This window comes from Aplysia californica, unplaced genomic scaffold (genome assembly GCF_000002075.1).
Source record: "Aplysia californica isolate F4 #8 unplaced genomic scaffold, AplCal3.0 scaffold00098, whole genome shotgun sequence".
NCBI classification, from domain to species: domain Eukaryota; kingdom Metazoa; phylum Mollusca; class Gastropoda; order Aplysiida; family Aplysiidae; genus Aplysia; species Aplysia californica.
The window spans coordinates 1,484,625-1,499,657 of NW_004797368.1; the positions used below are offsets into that span (position 1 = coordinate 1,484,625).

The window sequence follows — 15,033 nt, forward strand, 5'->3', positions numbered from 1 at the left end:
ACGTCGGGCCCCTGCCGGGATTCGAACCCACGACCTTACGGTTGCGAGTCCAAGAGCCTAACCACTAGGCCACCGACACCACTGGGAACATACAACACCATGATGATCATACAATTTGGTGAAAAAAAAACCCCACTGGAAGATACTTGCACTAGGAAGTATATGACCACAACCAACACCACATATGGTGAGAAAATAGTCGAAGACATTTTTTCTAGTTTTAGGAAAAGTTTTACAGCACTTGCAACACAATTAGCCTCGGTCGTATAAATGCTGAAGATTAGCGGTGTTACAAGAGTGTAACATACACAAAAAAAGGAAAGAGAAGTTATAACTACGATGGATGTTTGAAAGTCAAAAGGAGAAAACCACATCAGAGCACCCGCCAACCACCCAGACCACACAACTTGGTGCAAAAGAATATTTGAAATCATTTGTACTGGAAATATACCATAACACCGCGATGAAAACTCAATTTGGCAAAATAATGCTGGAAGATATTTACACTGGGAAGCATAGGACCACAACAAAGAATCTGAAAATACTTTCATCATAAGGAAACTGTATTAAAATTAAAACAAAACAGAAAAATAAAACCAACAAAAAACACTCTTGCTAAGTTGCTATGCTAGAACTACAAAGTTCTATGTGCTCAGAACTTAGCTTTGAGAAATTTAACATTAACAAATTTTGAGTTTCACAACAAGTCAAGTTTAATGGAATGCAATTCTTTGAATAACTCGATAACGACTCCGAATAATCTTACAACTTTGACAGAACAGATAGAACATTAGGTTTCTGACCTCCTGGTCTTAGTAACTGAAAACGGGCAAAAATGTGAAATAGAACTTTGTAAATTTACGGTAGTAAGGAGTCTCCCTCACCTTCCTCCACTTCTGAAAGCTGTGCTTCACCATCAGGAAATGGTTCATCTCGTCCGCCATTTCCTTCTTCCTGTTCACCTCGTCCTCCGTGAACTGTCTCCAGCCTTGCAAACATTGCCTGTGCGTCCAACATAATAATGATAAATAGAAGAAGAAGAAGAAGAAGAAGAAGAAGAAGAAGAAGAAGAAGAAGAAGAAGAAGAAGAAGAAGAAGAAGAAGAAGAAGAAGAAGAAGAAGAAGAAGAAGAAGAAGAAGAAGAAGAAGAAGAAGAAGAAGAAAAAGAAGAAGAAGAAATAATAATAATAATAATAACAATAACAATAATAATGATAAAAGATAATAATAATAAAATAATAATAATAATAATAGTAATTTTATAATAACAATAAATAGCACATTTTGTATAGGGCATCACCCTGCTCGACAGCAAACTCTGTGCATCTTACATAACAAAGATTAGCAAAGAAACGACAGTAATCCACTGTAAATGCCTAACGCCCCAATCAACACAATTTAGGTCTTTCAGTTTTGTTTTTTTGGTGTTTTTTTTAAAAGAGTCTTACGGCACTAACAACACAAATAGGCCATATATACTTGCCGAAAATTAGAGAGGTTACTTTAGAGAGTAATATGGAGGAGTGATAAAAATAATAGATGTATGATAGCAAAGAAGAGACAAACCGCACAGGAGGAGGAGGAGGAGAAGGAGGAGGAGGAGGAGGAGGAGGAGGAGGAGGAGGAGGAGGAGGACAAAAACAACAGTAATAACAAAGGCAACAGCAATAACAAGTAAAAATCGAGAAGCAAATAATCAGTATGACATTTGCAGTACATATATATATATATATATATACATATTCACTATCTCTATTTTCAACAACAACAACAATATTATGACAACAACAATAGCGACAATAACGACAACAACAACAACAACACTAACACCACCAAACCCGCCCACCTGAGGATCTCCCTGTCTCGGTGCTTGATGGCCTTAACCCAGTTTCTTTTCGCCAGAGAGATGAGCTTCTTGAAGGGCAGGAGTCCGCGGTACTTCATCACCGAGCGCAGTTGGTGCGCCGCGGCTTTCTCCAGATTCTCTTTTTCTTTCTCCTGCTGCAAACGCTTCTCCTCTTCTCTCTGTGAGAAATTATTTTTAGTTTTGTTTTCAATGTTTTCCTTTTTTTTCATGTACTTGTTTTACTGCACCCACTGTTTACTTTACTTTACTTTTCCAATCCAGCGGCCATCTGAGTTCTAGCCCTTCGGTCTGTCCATATGGTAGAGAATTTTACAACATCTATCAACACAATTTTTTTTTCCATTATTTAAAATTATTTTTTTAATGCACCTGTTTTTTTTCCACACCCATTAACACAATAAAAAACAACAACAAACAACTAAATTTTGTTTATTTTAAGTAGCTGTTTTTTCACACCTGTCAACACAACTTAGACCAATTCATTGAAGAGATGGGATTCTGACCCTGCCTGTCACAGCAAAGCCTGGCAGAGTAGGAAACTACATCCCAGCAAAAAGACCGAGATACCAAATAAAAATTTCTACCGACTCGGTAATCGAACTTGGGTTTCCTGCGGGTTATAAGATGGTGGGCAGGAGATCAGTAATTCCCCTTCCAAAACCCTTCACACACACTTTTTCCACATTCAAAACATTTTAACTATTCAGTATACACCAGCCGAATAAAGATCTCTCTCATTAACTTATGGACTTTGTTCTCATCATTATTTGAAAATCCTGTCTACAGAGCTCATAATTTCTACTTCAGCATCGCCAAGTCCATGAGGAGTAATATATCAAAACAGAGAACGTGTTTTCTGATGTAAAAACTAACTTTGGTATTCAAACCCTGAGCCTCGCATCTGTGGTGTAGCAGTTAAGCACAAATTAGGGGATGTGAAAACAACACACTCTATGTCGTTCTGGCGACGTTCTAGGTGATAGAAGTTCAGATTTTGTCATCCACACTTCACTTACCTGTTTCTCAAGTCTTTTTTTCTGCTTGTAGGCCTCAGCTTTTGCTTTCTTCTCATCTTCGATTTCTTGAAGCCTCTTAGATTCCTCTGCTTGAAGTTTGGCCTATCAAAACAAAACAGAAAAATAAACAAATAAACCCAACAACAACAAAAAAAGACAGTTGTTTCAACACTTTCACCACATACAGTGAGCAGAACGCAAAACCTTTGTCCCCATATACCAGAGAGCAGATGGGGTACATCAGTACTACGCTGGCATCTTTGAAAAAAAAACCCCACCCATTGCTATGATACTTTCAGGAAACTGAGGAAATTGGATGTGATGATCACACAATATTTTCATCGAAACATGAGTCAGAATCGGACCTAAAAGCGTTAGCATATTATTATATTCATCATCTAAATCCTCACCATAGCTACACGTTAAAGCAGCTCTCATGCTATGATGTCTAGTCGACAGTTTTCAAAACTTTTCACTCTAACTGTAGTCAAAAAACTAATTTCCTAGCTCAAAAGTGACACAAACCTTTCAGAAAGGATGTAAAAACACCTACATTTAAAAAAATCTTTAAACAACAGCTGGTCCAGAATGAAAACTGTTGGAGTTTTTGGCAAAGGAGAAATGACTCTGAGCTGACAATAACTAATTCCAGCATGGAAAACGGAAAACAAAGATATTCCACTCAAGATTGAACTTTCAGTTTAGCTTCAGTAAGGGTATAAATTTTATATGGCACTTGCAAACACAATAAGGTTATACAAGTGCTGAAAATTAGAGGTCTTACAAGAGAGTAACAGAACAATAAAGAAGGAGGAGAGGTAAAGATGATAGAAGTTTGATAGGAACGAAGGAACAAACCACATTAGAGCTCCCACTAACCACACGCAGATTGAACTTTAACGTTCCATCTGTTAGACAAGCTGAAAGGAGCAGAAGTCTAAAACAGAGTCATAGTATGGTATACGTTTTACATCTCTTTCAACACTGTAAGGATATTTAAGAGGCCAGACCTCCAAGTTTGATCCATCTGTGATTGGACCAAGTCATAAGGGTGTGAAAGCTTTGTAAACTCCTCAAACAACTTAGATTAAAAAACACCCTACTTTGAGATTCCAACCACAGATATTCACACCATAGCCCAGCATGATACCAGTTAAGCTAACTGCACACCTGTTAAAATTTTTTTTTTTCTTTAGATAAATAAACGAATAATAAACTTTAAAAAAATGCAGTCTACTAAACGGAGAGCATTCCATATGTCTCAAACTAAAAAATTCAAGAACACTCTATTTAGAGATTTGAACCACAGTAAGCCACATCATAGCCCGTCATGATACCAGCTGAGCTACAGAATAACGGCTTAACACTTTTTTTTCAGTCAAAGCAATCAATTAAAAAAATAACCACACAAAAAAACAAGTCTTCTTAAACAGACATGTCATACCTCTAATCTTCAGCACTAATACAACCTATTTGTGTTGCAAGAGCCGCAAAACTCATATTAAAACTAAAATAAGTCACGACCAGCCCCATCATAGTCCACACAGCATGACACCAACCAAGCTAACAGCATGGTTGCTTCAATTTCTAAATTTTTCACTGAATGAATTCTAAGCATGTAGTTGAACCTGTTCTAATGGTCCCACGCATAAGACAGTCACCAGTACAAATGGCCACTTCCCATTTCCCCCCATTGTGAGTTTTTTAACACTAAAACGACACTGTCTAAGACAGCCATTTTTCCCCTCGACAACGTAGGGTCGGCTTTGACAATTTCAGCTGTACCACAAAAAGAAAAAAAACCCAAAACAAAACAAAACAAAAGTACTAAAACTAAAACAAATCTGACAGCATACACACAGTACCAGTTTTTCCTCCTCTTGTCGCCTTCTCTTCTCTTCCCGCTCCGCTTTCAGTCTGGCTCGATCAGCAGCCCGGTCCTCCATGTCTGGAAAAAGGAAAAATGACAATAATATCGAGGGGAAATACAGTGTAGTGGCCTGTTAGGCACATACCACTGTCTTTTACATATTCTGTCCCTGCATGAGGATTGCCAAGTATTGAGCTGGGAAGGGCTTATGTTTTTGTGGCTTAAAATGATTAAATTAAAAAAAAAATTTCTTGAGGAAAAGCAAGCAATTGAAATTATACCCCCCCCCCCCCCCCCCCAACCTTTTCATTAATTTTCTTTTTTTTACCAAATTATATCGAAATCTTTTAATACATTGAATTAAAAAAAAAGAATAACATTGAAATCTCGAGGCAAATTGCATTGACATCTTTCGACACATTACTTTGAAATTTGTTAAGGAATTACATTAATATCTTTTGACAAATTACTTTGAGATTTTTTACACAAACTACACAGAAAGCACACCTTCACAAAATTGATCATTTTATCTCTCAAACAAATGCTGTAACAGTAAATGTAAATTAAATGAAAACAGTTAGAATTAGGAAAAAAAAAAGCTCCGAAAACACCATTTGACCACAGAACGAGATAAAACGAAAAAAATTACGCTTAACCTCACTTTTGAGGACTTGCAGATATTTGTTGCTGTGCGGCATCTTCTTAGAGCCAGTTGTCGTTGATGTCATGTTGGTGGCGACACTGGTCTCTGACCTCTCCGTGAGAACGTTTGACCTGAAAGAATACGTTGCCCGGCTAAACGACGTGAGTGACTCTAGAGAGTTCTGGTTAGCAGGGGATGGGTGAGGTTATGAGTTGTGTAGACAAGTTTTAGTAACAGTGTTTGGCTTACACAGCCGTAGGTAGAAGACTCCTTAACCCTTTGAACCCCGGGCTCCTGAGCCTTAAATGGGCTCTACCGTGGGCTCCTGGGATGTTTTTCATTTATTCAAAAATATCATGATGCCACGACAAGAAAATTTCAAATGAAATAATACACTAAAGCAGAGACCGGACAAATGGCTGCCTGTTGAGGCAAGGAGTGGGGGGTCAAAAGACAAAATACAGCCATGGTCACACGTGACAGGTGAACAAACTGAGCTTACTTTGACAGGAAAACATGGAGGAGAATGATAAAGGAAAGAACTATTGCGCTAGAGAGCAGCCTCAGAAACGACCAGGGTGAGAAGTGCCAACGACGAAAAGAAAACAGAGGAAATATGCAGCTTCGATCCACCTCACTGACATGTAAGCACTGAGACAGAATCTGCGCTTAAAACATAGGAAAAATTAGCCATGAAAGAAGCTGCATGAATAAAACCTTGAGACCATCTTAAGCGAAATTTACCTTCTGCATAAATGAAAATCATTAACAGAGCTCGGCTGAATAAGGGTGGGTGGGAGAGTTTCCACAGTTTTTCACCTACTTTGTTCGATCCCACAAGAATGATGAAGATGCCTGATACAACAGACTTCCTTTCTTAGAAATCGAACTCGGTTCTTCTGCGTGCATCAACGAAAAGCATAAGTATCACATCACACATGTCAGCGAGGTAGATCTTGTCGGCAATTTGTTCTGTTTGTTTGTGTTCAGTAAAAAGAAGCACATCAACCCAACGCAAACACAGCAACAATCATTTAGTGCAGAAAGAGAAACCAAGACAGACAGACTGAAATGACAAAGCCATTGTGAGGCAGCGTGGTGGAATCAGGCTCTCGTCAAAATAATCCAAGTGAAAAAACGCGCATTTTTCCGCAAGTTTGTGAATTTTTTATCAAATTTATGTTTCTTTGGCCCAACACCTTTCATGGCCATTAAATAACTCATTTCTGTGCAGATTTTTCTGAAAAACCTTAATTAAAGGGGCACAAAATGAACATTTTCAGTTACCATGAACTCTTAAACTAAAGAAATAACTAATCTTTGGCAGCCATTTTCTCACAAATTTTACCTCTGAAAACAGGTGACCCCACTTCCTTCTTTCGCAAATATCTCGAATTGTATTCAAGATAAATGGACATTTTTTTCATCCAAATAAAGACAAGTGAACAAGCTTTAAAACAATACCAATAACTCTACATGTCCAAAAATTGACGAGAGCCTGATTCCACCATGCTGCCTCATATATAACAGAAGTAGGACCAACCAGCATTTGAGTAAACAGATGCACATCAACACTATAACGGTCATAATAGAAAAAAATCAAAATAGACAGACAGAAACAATAGAGGGAAAGTAAAAAAGTAGGACCTATCAGTCGTGTCCTCCAACCACCTTTTTTCTGGACCAATCATACCATTATATTCACAAAAGACAGAAAGAAACATTTACCGATAAGAAAACGAGCCATCTCCCAACCTGGATGAAGCCGCTGGCATTTGTTCTGCCCAGATTTCCGGCTGGCTGGCACATTGACCAGCATGTGGCTCGTTCGCTTCGTCTCCTCTCGGGATCTGTCTGCCAGGAGGGGGTGCTGGGAGCAAACAAAGGGACACAGACGACAACAACTTTATTCATCCGCACAGTAAACATTGCACAACAAGAAACTGTTTCACTACCACTGTTATTGATTCTCATGGAAAAAATGTGACTAGTTTAGTTTTGGTAATAGAGTTTTATGGCATTTGCAACATACTAAGGTCATATAAATGTCAAAGATTAGAGAGTAACAAACACATAAAAGAAGGAGGAGAAATAAGGACGATAGATGTGGGCAGCAACGGAAAGTATAATTCATGCATACATTAATTTAGCAGCAACGGAAAGTATAATTCATGCATAAATTAATTTAGGGGTATATTACACACACTATCTCACCATACAATGTTACAAACAAACCAGTGCTAGTCACCACTGTGCAGCACCCTGTTCTGAGTGAGGGTTTTGTTCAAAGACACACCCCAGGGATAACCAAGTTAAAGGTGGCATATATTGTCAGCAAGAGATTACTTGGAGGAGGAGGCCAAGGACGAAGACAAAGAGGAGGAAGAGGAGGAAGAGGAGGAAGAGGAGGAAGAGGAGGAAGAGGAGGAGGAGGAACAACACGGCAGAGAATGATGAGAAGTAAACAGCACAAACAAGAACACAATAACACAAACAACAGCAACAACAATAACAACAACAAAAACAGCCACAAAAACAACAACAACAATAGCAGCAAGAACACAAAGAACAACAAACAAAAACAATAACAACAACATCAACTCCACATACAACAACATTACACAAAACATTACAAGCAACAACACAACAAACAACAATAACAACATCAATAATATTACAAACAATAACACAAACAAAAAAATAAACAACAAAATAAACAGCAACAACAATATTACAAACAACAACAATGACATTACATAAACAACAACAAAAACAACAACAACAAAAAACCAACAACAACCCAAATTGCAACGCAAACAACACGCTACCTTCAGGGGCCGGAATCTCAGGGGGCAGTGGAGGCACAGCCCCCACCCCGCCAGGCGACCCGTCAGCCGCATGCCCACCCGCCAGGTGTTGCCGAAATGACTGCTGCCGCTGCTCGTACTGCAGCTCCTGGATCAGCCGCTGCTGCTCTCGGATCTGCTGCTGCTGCTCTTTGAGTGCGAGCTGCTGCGCTGAGTACCGGTGCTGAAAGCTGTCCACCACGTAGTGCTGCTTCATCCAGGGCTGCGTGCCGAATCTTTGGACGGGATGAGAGAAATTTTATATTTTTTATAGTAAAGGGATTTACGGCGCTCGCAACTGCATAAGGTCATATGAGCGCCAAGGGGTGGGTGTCAACAGAGAAGTCTTTACAGGGAATCAGACTTAGACTGCTCACCTCTCTAGCTTCAACAGCACAAGGTCTGCTTCGACTATCAAGGCACCCAAAAATAGCAGGTCACAAGGGAGTGACAAACATACAAAAGAAGTAGACGAAAATGACAATAGTAAGGATCAGGAAAGAAAAAGCAGCAGTTCCCTGTTGTAGATCAGGCACAGTTATGAGCGTGGCATGAGTCAGCCCATTTACAATTCTACTCTGCTTGAATGAGAAATGTCCCCCCTTTGGGAATGGCCTAAAGACACTACAGTCAGCGGCACTGTCGCGGGGGGTTATCAGAGAAAGAGTGACAGGATTATGTGGGGAGATAGAGAGAAATAGTGATGAAAGCATTATTATGTAAGACAGAAAGGAAAAAGAAAAAGCAAATAAGGACAAAAAGAAAGACATGAAAAAAGAGAAATGAAAGAAATAATGAAAGAAAAAAAGAAAGAAAGAAAGAAAGAAGGAAAGAAGGAAGGAAAGAAAGAATGGAAGCAAAAAAGAAAGTATTTAAAAATCTAATGCGCAGTAATACAGATGTCACCACCATCATTTTTTAAGATTCATTTCAAATTCTTCAACAGAAGAGTGTCAGTCTTTTAGTGAACAATAATAATAATAATAATAATAATAATAATAATTTAATTATACTAATATTAATATTAAAAATAACAATAATAATAATAATAAGAGTAAATAGCATCCAAATAGCACAAATTCCCCCTCACCAGCAAGCTCTATACACTTTACAATCTATATTATTACCCGAGAAGAACTGATAACATTCTGAAACAATCTTAAATTCCTGGGAAGCATACAGTGCAACATTTGGTATTTGTGTCATGTAATATACAATCTGTGTTATCAACATTCTGGTCAATAGTCAATGGAGTGTGTCCTTGAGTAAGACACGATAACCCTCTCTCAAAAAAGGCTTACGTTTAAAAAAACCAAAAAAAAAAAAAAGCATAGGTGATCTCAAAAAAGAATTACAAAGCCTTCACTTACATTCTGTTTAGTTTAGTTTTAGCAAACGTTTTACGGCGCTTGCAACACATGAGGTCCTAAAAGAACCAAAGATTAGAAGCATTACAAACACACAAATAAAAAGGAGGAGAGATAAGGAAGATAGATGTTTGATAGGAAAGAAGGAGCCAACCACACCAGAGCACCTTTCAACCACCTGCACATACCTTCTCCTGATCTCCTGGTTTGTGTGTTGCCTTCTCTCCCCCTCCTCTCCTCCCTCCCCTCCCTCCCCCAGGTGAGCAATCTCCTCGGCAGTCAGTTTCAGGTGCTGTCGGGTGACCTGCCAGGCCTCTGTGGGCACCGCTGACCTCCCCTTGCCAGTGGGCGTGGCCGTCCCCGGCCGGACTCCGCTGATTGGTGCTTGCTGGTCACAGGACACATTGCTGTGAGACGATTGGATGCTGTCGGTTTCCCCCCAGGCCTGCCGAGGTGCTTGCTGCTGGAACATCTAGGCATGTCAAAGAAAGAAGAAAGATGGAAAGAGAGAAAGAAAGAAGGAAATAAATACACAAAGAAAGAAAGAGTGAAAGAAAAAAGACGGAAAGAAAGAAAAAAAGAAAGAGAGAAAGAGAGAAAGAAAGAAGAAAATAAATATACAAAGAAAGAAAGAATGAAAGAAAGAAAGAAAGAAGGAAATATAGAAAGTAAGAAAGAAAGAAAGTAAGAAAGAAAGAAAGAAAGAAAGAAAGAAAGAAAGAAAGAAAGAAAGAAAGAAAGAAAAACTAGACAAACAAACAAAAAGGCAGAAAGACAAAAAGAAAAAGAGACAGGAAAAAAGAAACCTAAGGACAACTTTACTCATCTTTACATGTTTTTGTTTTGGGGTTATTTTTATACACGATTCAAGTCTACTGGACATAATATTATATAACTAATTTCCAAGGCACTTTCAAAATGCCGTGAGCCGTCAAGACAATTTAAACATCAAAGACGTGGCCTACTGAGACTCCATGTCCTAGCTTGGCACATTTTGTTTCTTGTATGAACATGGCTTCCATGTATTGACACTTCGCTTCCTCCGAATCACAAAGCTCTAACTGACATTTTTGGGGTGTTCTGAGGTCCTAAAACCGTGAGGTCAGAAACCAAATATGTCCTTCCTGTTCTATCAAAATGGTAAGATAATTCAAAGTCATTTTCAAGCTGCTATGTTCCATAGAGAGTTTTGTCAATGTTAGGTCTCGGAGGGAGAACGGTAGCTCTGATGTCATTTAGGGCTGTGCAGTGGAACAGGTGATGATCCACAGTCTCACATAGTCACACAAGGGACACATTGGGGGAAATTCTGGATTTATTCTGTTCAAGTGGAAGTTGAGCTGTATATGCTTTTAATGATTTGTATCGTTGTGTCGTATGAAGTCGGAATGTTGGGTTGTTCCTGTTTGGATCCCCATTTGGCAAGTGTGTCTGCACTGTCATTTCCGGGTATGTTTGAGTGTCCGGGGACCCACTGCATCACCAGGTCGATGCCACAGAATGCTATCAGATGATGGGAGCCAAACAGTGTATGTGTGAAATCTTGGTTCAGATTTTGATCATTTTCTACCGCTGGCAAGACTGATAGTGAGTCAGTGAAAATCACAATACTCTGTGCTTTTCCAGGATGAGCGCCAAAAACTGTGCAGAGATGGTACAGTACTGTTTCATTTGCCATCATTTCTGCATCCTAGTTGCTGCATTTCTCTCCACAGGCTGCAGAGATCTCACTGGAACTTCCGTCTGGGTACTATATTAGTATTCCATATTCGGATTTGGTTGTGCCTTTGAATGCTTAGCTGTCTGTATAGACAGTCATCTGAATAGCTTTTGTTGAATTCGTTTCTTTGGTTTCCATGTTTCTACTAATTTCCTCTTTGGGTTGTTGGGGCACATTCTTTTCCTTCTTTCCTGTAGCTTCTGAACTGCTTTATCTATGTGAGGCGCGGGGTGGTATCAGGCTCTCGTCAAAATAATCAAAGCGAAGAAACTTGCATTTTTCCGCAGGCTTGTGAACTTTTATCAAATTTTTTATTTTTGGCTCAACACCGTTCTTGCCCATTAAAGAACTCCTTTCTGTGTGGATTTTTCTGAAAAACGTTGATTAAAGGCACAAAAATGAAAATTTTCAGTTACCACGGACTATTAAGCTAAGGAAATAACTTATCTTTGGCTGCCATTTTCTCACTAATTTTACCTCAGAAAACAGGTGACCCCCACCTCCTTCATTTGCAAGTATCTCCACTTATATTCAAGATAAATTGATTTTTTTTCATTCAAATAAAGGCACGTTAACAAGCCTTAAGATGATACCAATAACTCCACATGCCCAAAAATTGACGAGAGCCTGACCCCACCACGATGCCTCACATATATGTGGATTCCCTGGGGTTCAACATTAGAAATGATTTCACACGCGGCAGTAGGTGTGGATCTCATGCCACCATTTATGAATTATGAAACGAAGGGCATTATTTTGGACCTTGTCAAGAGTGTTGCAAGTAGTTGTACTACACATAGTGAGTAGGCTATTGCTGTATTCCAGGGGAGACCGGACATGACTAAGGTATAGAGCTCTCAGAGTTTGTTTGTCTGATCCCCATGAACTGCTTGCGAGTTTCTTTAAAAGTTGTTGGAGGGTTTTTTTTCCGCCTTGTTCTTTATGTTCTCTATTAGAATTTTCATGATTAGACTTTGGTTCAAGTTTGATTCCTAGGTATGTTCTTCTTTGGGGGGATTTTCATTTCCTATCTTCAGTTGGAGATTTTTTTGGGGGCTGTTTTATGGCTCTTTGTACAGATGGCGTATACTGTTTTCCTGCACTTTATTTTAAGTTTTCTTTTCTGACAGTAATATGGAGCCTCTTGAGGTCTTCATTTAATTTTCCTGCTCCTACTACCATGCTGTGATGTGTCTGCCAGACAGCAAAATCATCAGCGTAGACAGTCTTTTCAGATTTCAGTACGTTCGATACATCACTGAAGAAGATCAGGAACAAAGTGCAACTCCGACAGGAACCTTAGAGTACTTCTCTAGATGAGTGGGCAGTGTTTACCTTGGTTTCAATGTTTCGATCTGCTAAGAAGAACTTGATCCATTTATATAGTTTGCTATGTATCCCGAAGTCTGTCATTTGCATGAGTAGGCCTTTTCTCCATACTTTATCGTTTGCCTGTTGGAGATCTACAAACATGGCAACAGTGTGTTTAGGCTCCTGAAAACCATCCTGGAAGTTTTGATTTAGTTTGAAAAGTTGATCTTCTGTGTTGCTGCCTTTCCTGACGCCTGCTTGGGGTGGGTTCAAGCTGTTAGTGTTTTCCAGGTACCAGTAGAGGCGGTTATTTATCATTCTTTCCCCAAGCTTACAGATACATGATGTTAATGAGATGGTTCAGTACCTCTTTGCTTCTCCAGGTGGTTTCCCATTTTTCAGGAGCGATATAATCTGGGCGATCCTCCATGCCTTTGGTATTCCACTCGTTCTCCACATGGTATTTATTTAGGGAAAGGAAAACTTCTTTTCCTTTAGCACCAAGGTTGCACAGCATTTCGTTGTGTACTTTATCTGGTCCTGGGGCTTTCTTTTTCTGTAGCTTTGTGAGGGCCTGACTGAGTCCCACCATGCTATAATCCTCTTCAACAAGCGAGTTGTTCACAGTAGGGGCTTTTTCTTTATGCTTAGCCCTATTTATGAGAAGTCTATCAGCCTCGGTTAGTCTGCTTACCCTGTTTAAGAGGCGAAATACCGGTAAAAATGTCCGGCTTTCTTCTGGTCTTCAGTACTGGTGCTGTCTGAAAGGAAAAAAGGTTTGGGGTTGCTTTTCTGTCTTTCTCCCGACAGGTTGATGACAAGGTTAGTGATATGTCGTGAAAATCAAAATATTGTAATGTAAAGTTTCTCAGAACTAGATACTGAGCAGATAAAACTTCACCTACCAATTTTTGGCTGACTGCTGGAATGTTACAATATAATTATCCCACTCAGCCTGAGTCAAAGCAACATGCCGCCTAAACAACCTAACTTGTGTTGAGAGGACTGTAAAACACTCATAAACCACCTACCACTTTCTGGCTGTCCGTGGACTGACCGACATTCCCTGGAACTGACCGAGCTGAGGTCGTCCTTCCTCCATCAGCAACTCTCCTGTTCTTAATCCCTCTCCTCCCATCGCCTCTCTCCGTTCCTCCTCCTCCTCCCTCCTCCGCTCCGCCCAGCTTCCCCTCCACCACGGCACTCAGCAGTGACATCATCTTGCCCCTGGTCTTCTCCTGCTCCTCCCTCATCTCCTTTCTCTCATTCTCCTCCTGCACAAACAGTTGCCAGGTAAGGAAGCAGCGACGGAGCAGAGACAGGGTGAAGTGACGATCGGCCACCAAGCCCTTCCTGGCAAGTACACACACAGGACATATTCCATTTAATACAAAATGACCAAAAATTTTGTGACATTGGGGTGAAATTAGGCGCTTGTCAAAATAATAAATTTGAAGAAACAGGCATTTTTCCACCAGTTTGGCAATTTTTATCGAAATTTCAGGGTTTTTTTCATTTTTGCCTCAGCACATGTTATATCCATTAAAAAACACATTTCTCTCTTGATATTTACCGAAAGACGTTGACTAGGTCATAAAAAGGAAAATTTTCAGTTTCCAAGAACTCTAAAGCTATGGTAGTCACCAAGCTTTGGTGACCATTTTTTCACGAATTTTTACTTCTGAAACCAGGCGACCCATCTCCTTCAATCACAAATATATCGACTACTACACAAGGTAAGTAGGTGTTTATTTTGATCGAAGTCAAGACAAAAGGTCAAGTTTTAAGAAGAAACAAAGAACTCCATATGCCCAAAAATTGACAAGTGTCTGATTCCACCGCGGCATGACTCATATATCGTCTGCACACTGTAGAAATGTAGCAAGCCCAGAAACCAAAATTTTATGGGAGAGAGAAAGAACTGTATCATTTTTTTCACAATTGTATCTTCATTATGTATCTTTTCTTTCTTTCTAACATCAAGAATTTGTGAATTTTGACAAAATATTTCTTGAGTACAAGCAACTGATACCATAGATTAAAAAACTGCAAAAAAAGAGAATTTCTAAATTTTGGGCTTAGTGTATGTGAGGCAGCGTGGTGGAATCAGGCTCTCGTCAAAATAATGAAATAAAATAAAACAGCAGTTTTCTTTCTGTTTGGCAATTTTTATCAAATTTTTGTTTTTTGGCTCATCATTTTTAATGTCCATTTATAAACACATTCCTTTGAGGATTTCACCGAAAACGTTGATTAAAGGCACAAAAATATAAATGTACAGTTTCCATGGACTCTCCAGCTTTGGAACCATTTTCTCGCTAATTTTACCTCTTAAATCAGGCGACTCCCACCTCCTTCAATCCAAAATCTCTCAACTTCTATTGAAGGTGGAT

At 39.4% G+C, this 15,033-nt stretch overlaps 1 protein-coding gene across 2 annotated transcripts in view; it reads right to left on the reverse strand.

Annotated features, from left to right (window-relative positions):
* Positions 1 to 15,033, reverse strand: part of LOC101851794 (coiled-coil domain-containing protein 191) — a gene marked incomplete in the record, with an annotated part of 39,033 nt that overhangs the window by 2,622 nt on the left and 21,378 nt on the right. For both annotated transcript variants that reach the window (XM_035968940.1, XM_013080746.2), the window contains 9 exon segments: positions 885 to 1,002; positions 1,847 to 2,025; positions 2,884 to 2,985; positions 4,749 to 4,831; positions 5,415 to 5,527; positions 7,125 to 7,266; positions 8,225 to 8,478; positions 9,798 to 10,081; positions 13,672 to 13,993. In XM_035968940.1, coding sequence (XP_035824833.1) covers positions 885 to 1,002; positions 1,847 to 2,025; positions 2,884 to 2,985; positions 4,749 to 4,831; positions 5,415 to 5,527; positions 7,125 to 7,266; positions 8,225 to 8,478; positions 9,798 to 10,081; positions 13,672 to 13,993 — 1,597 coding nt within the window.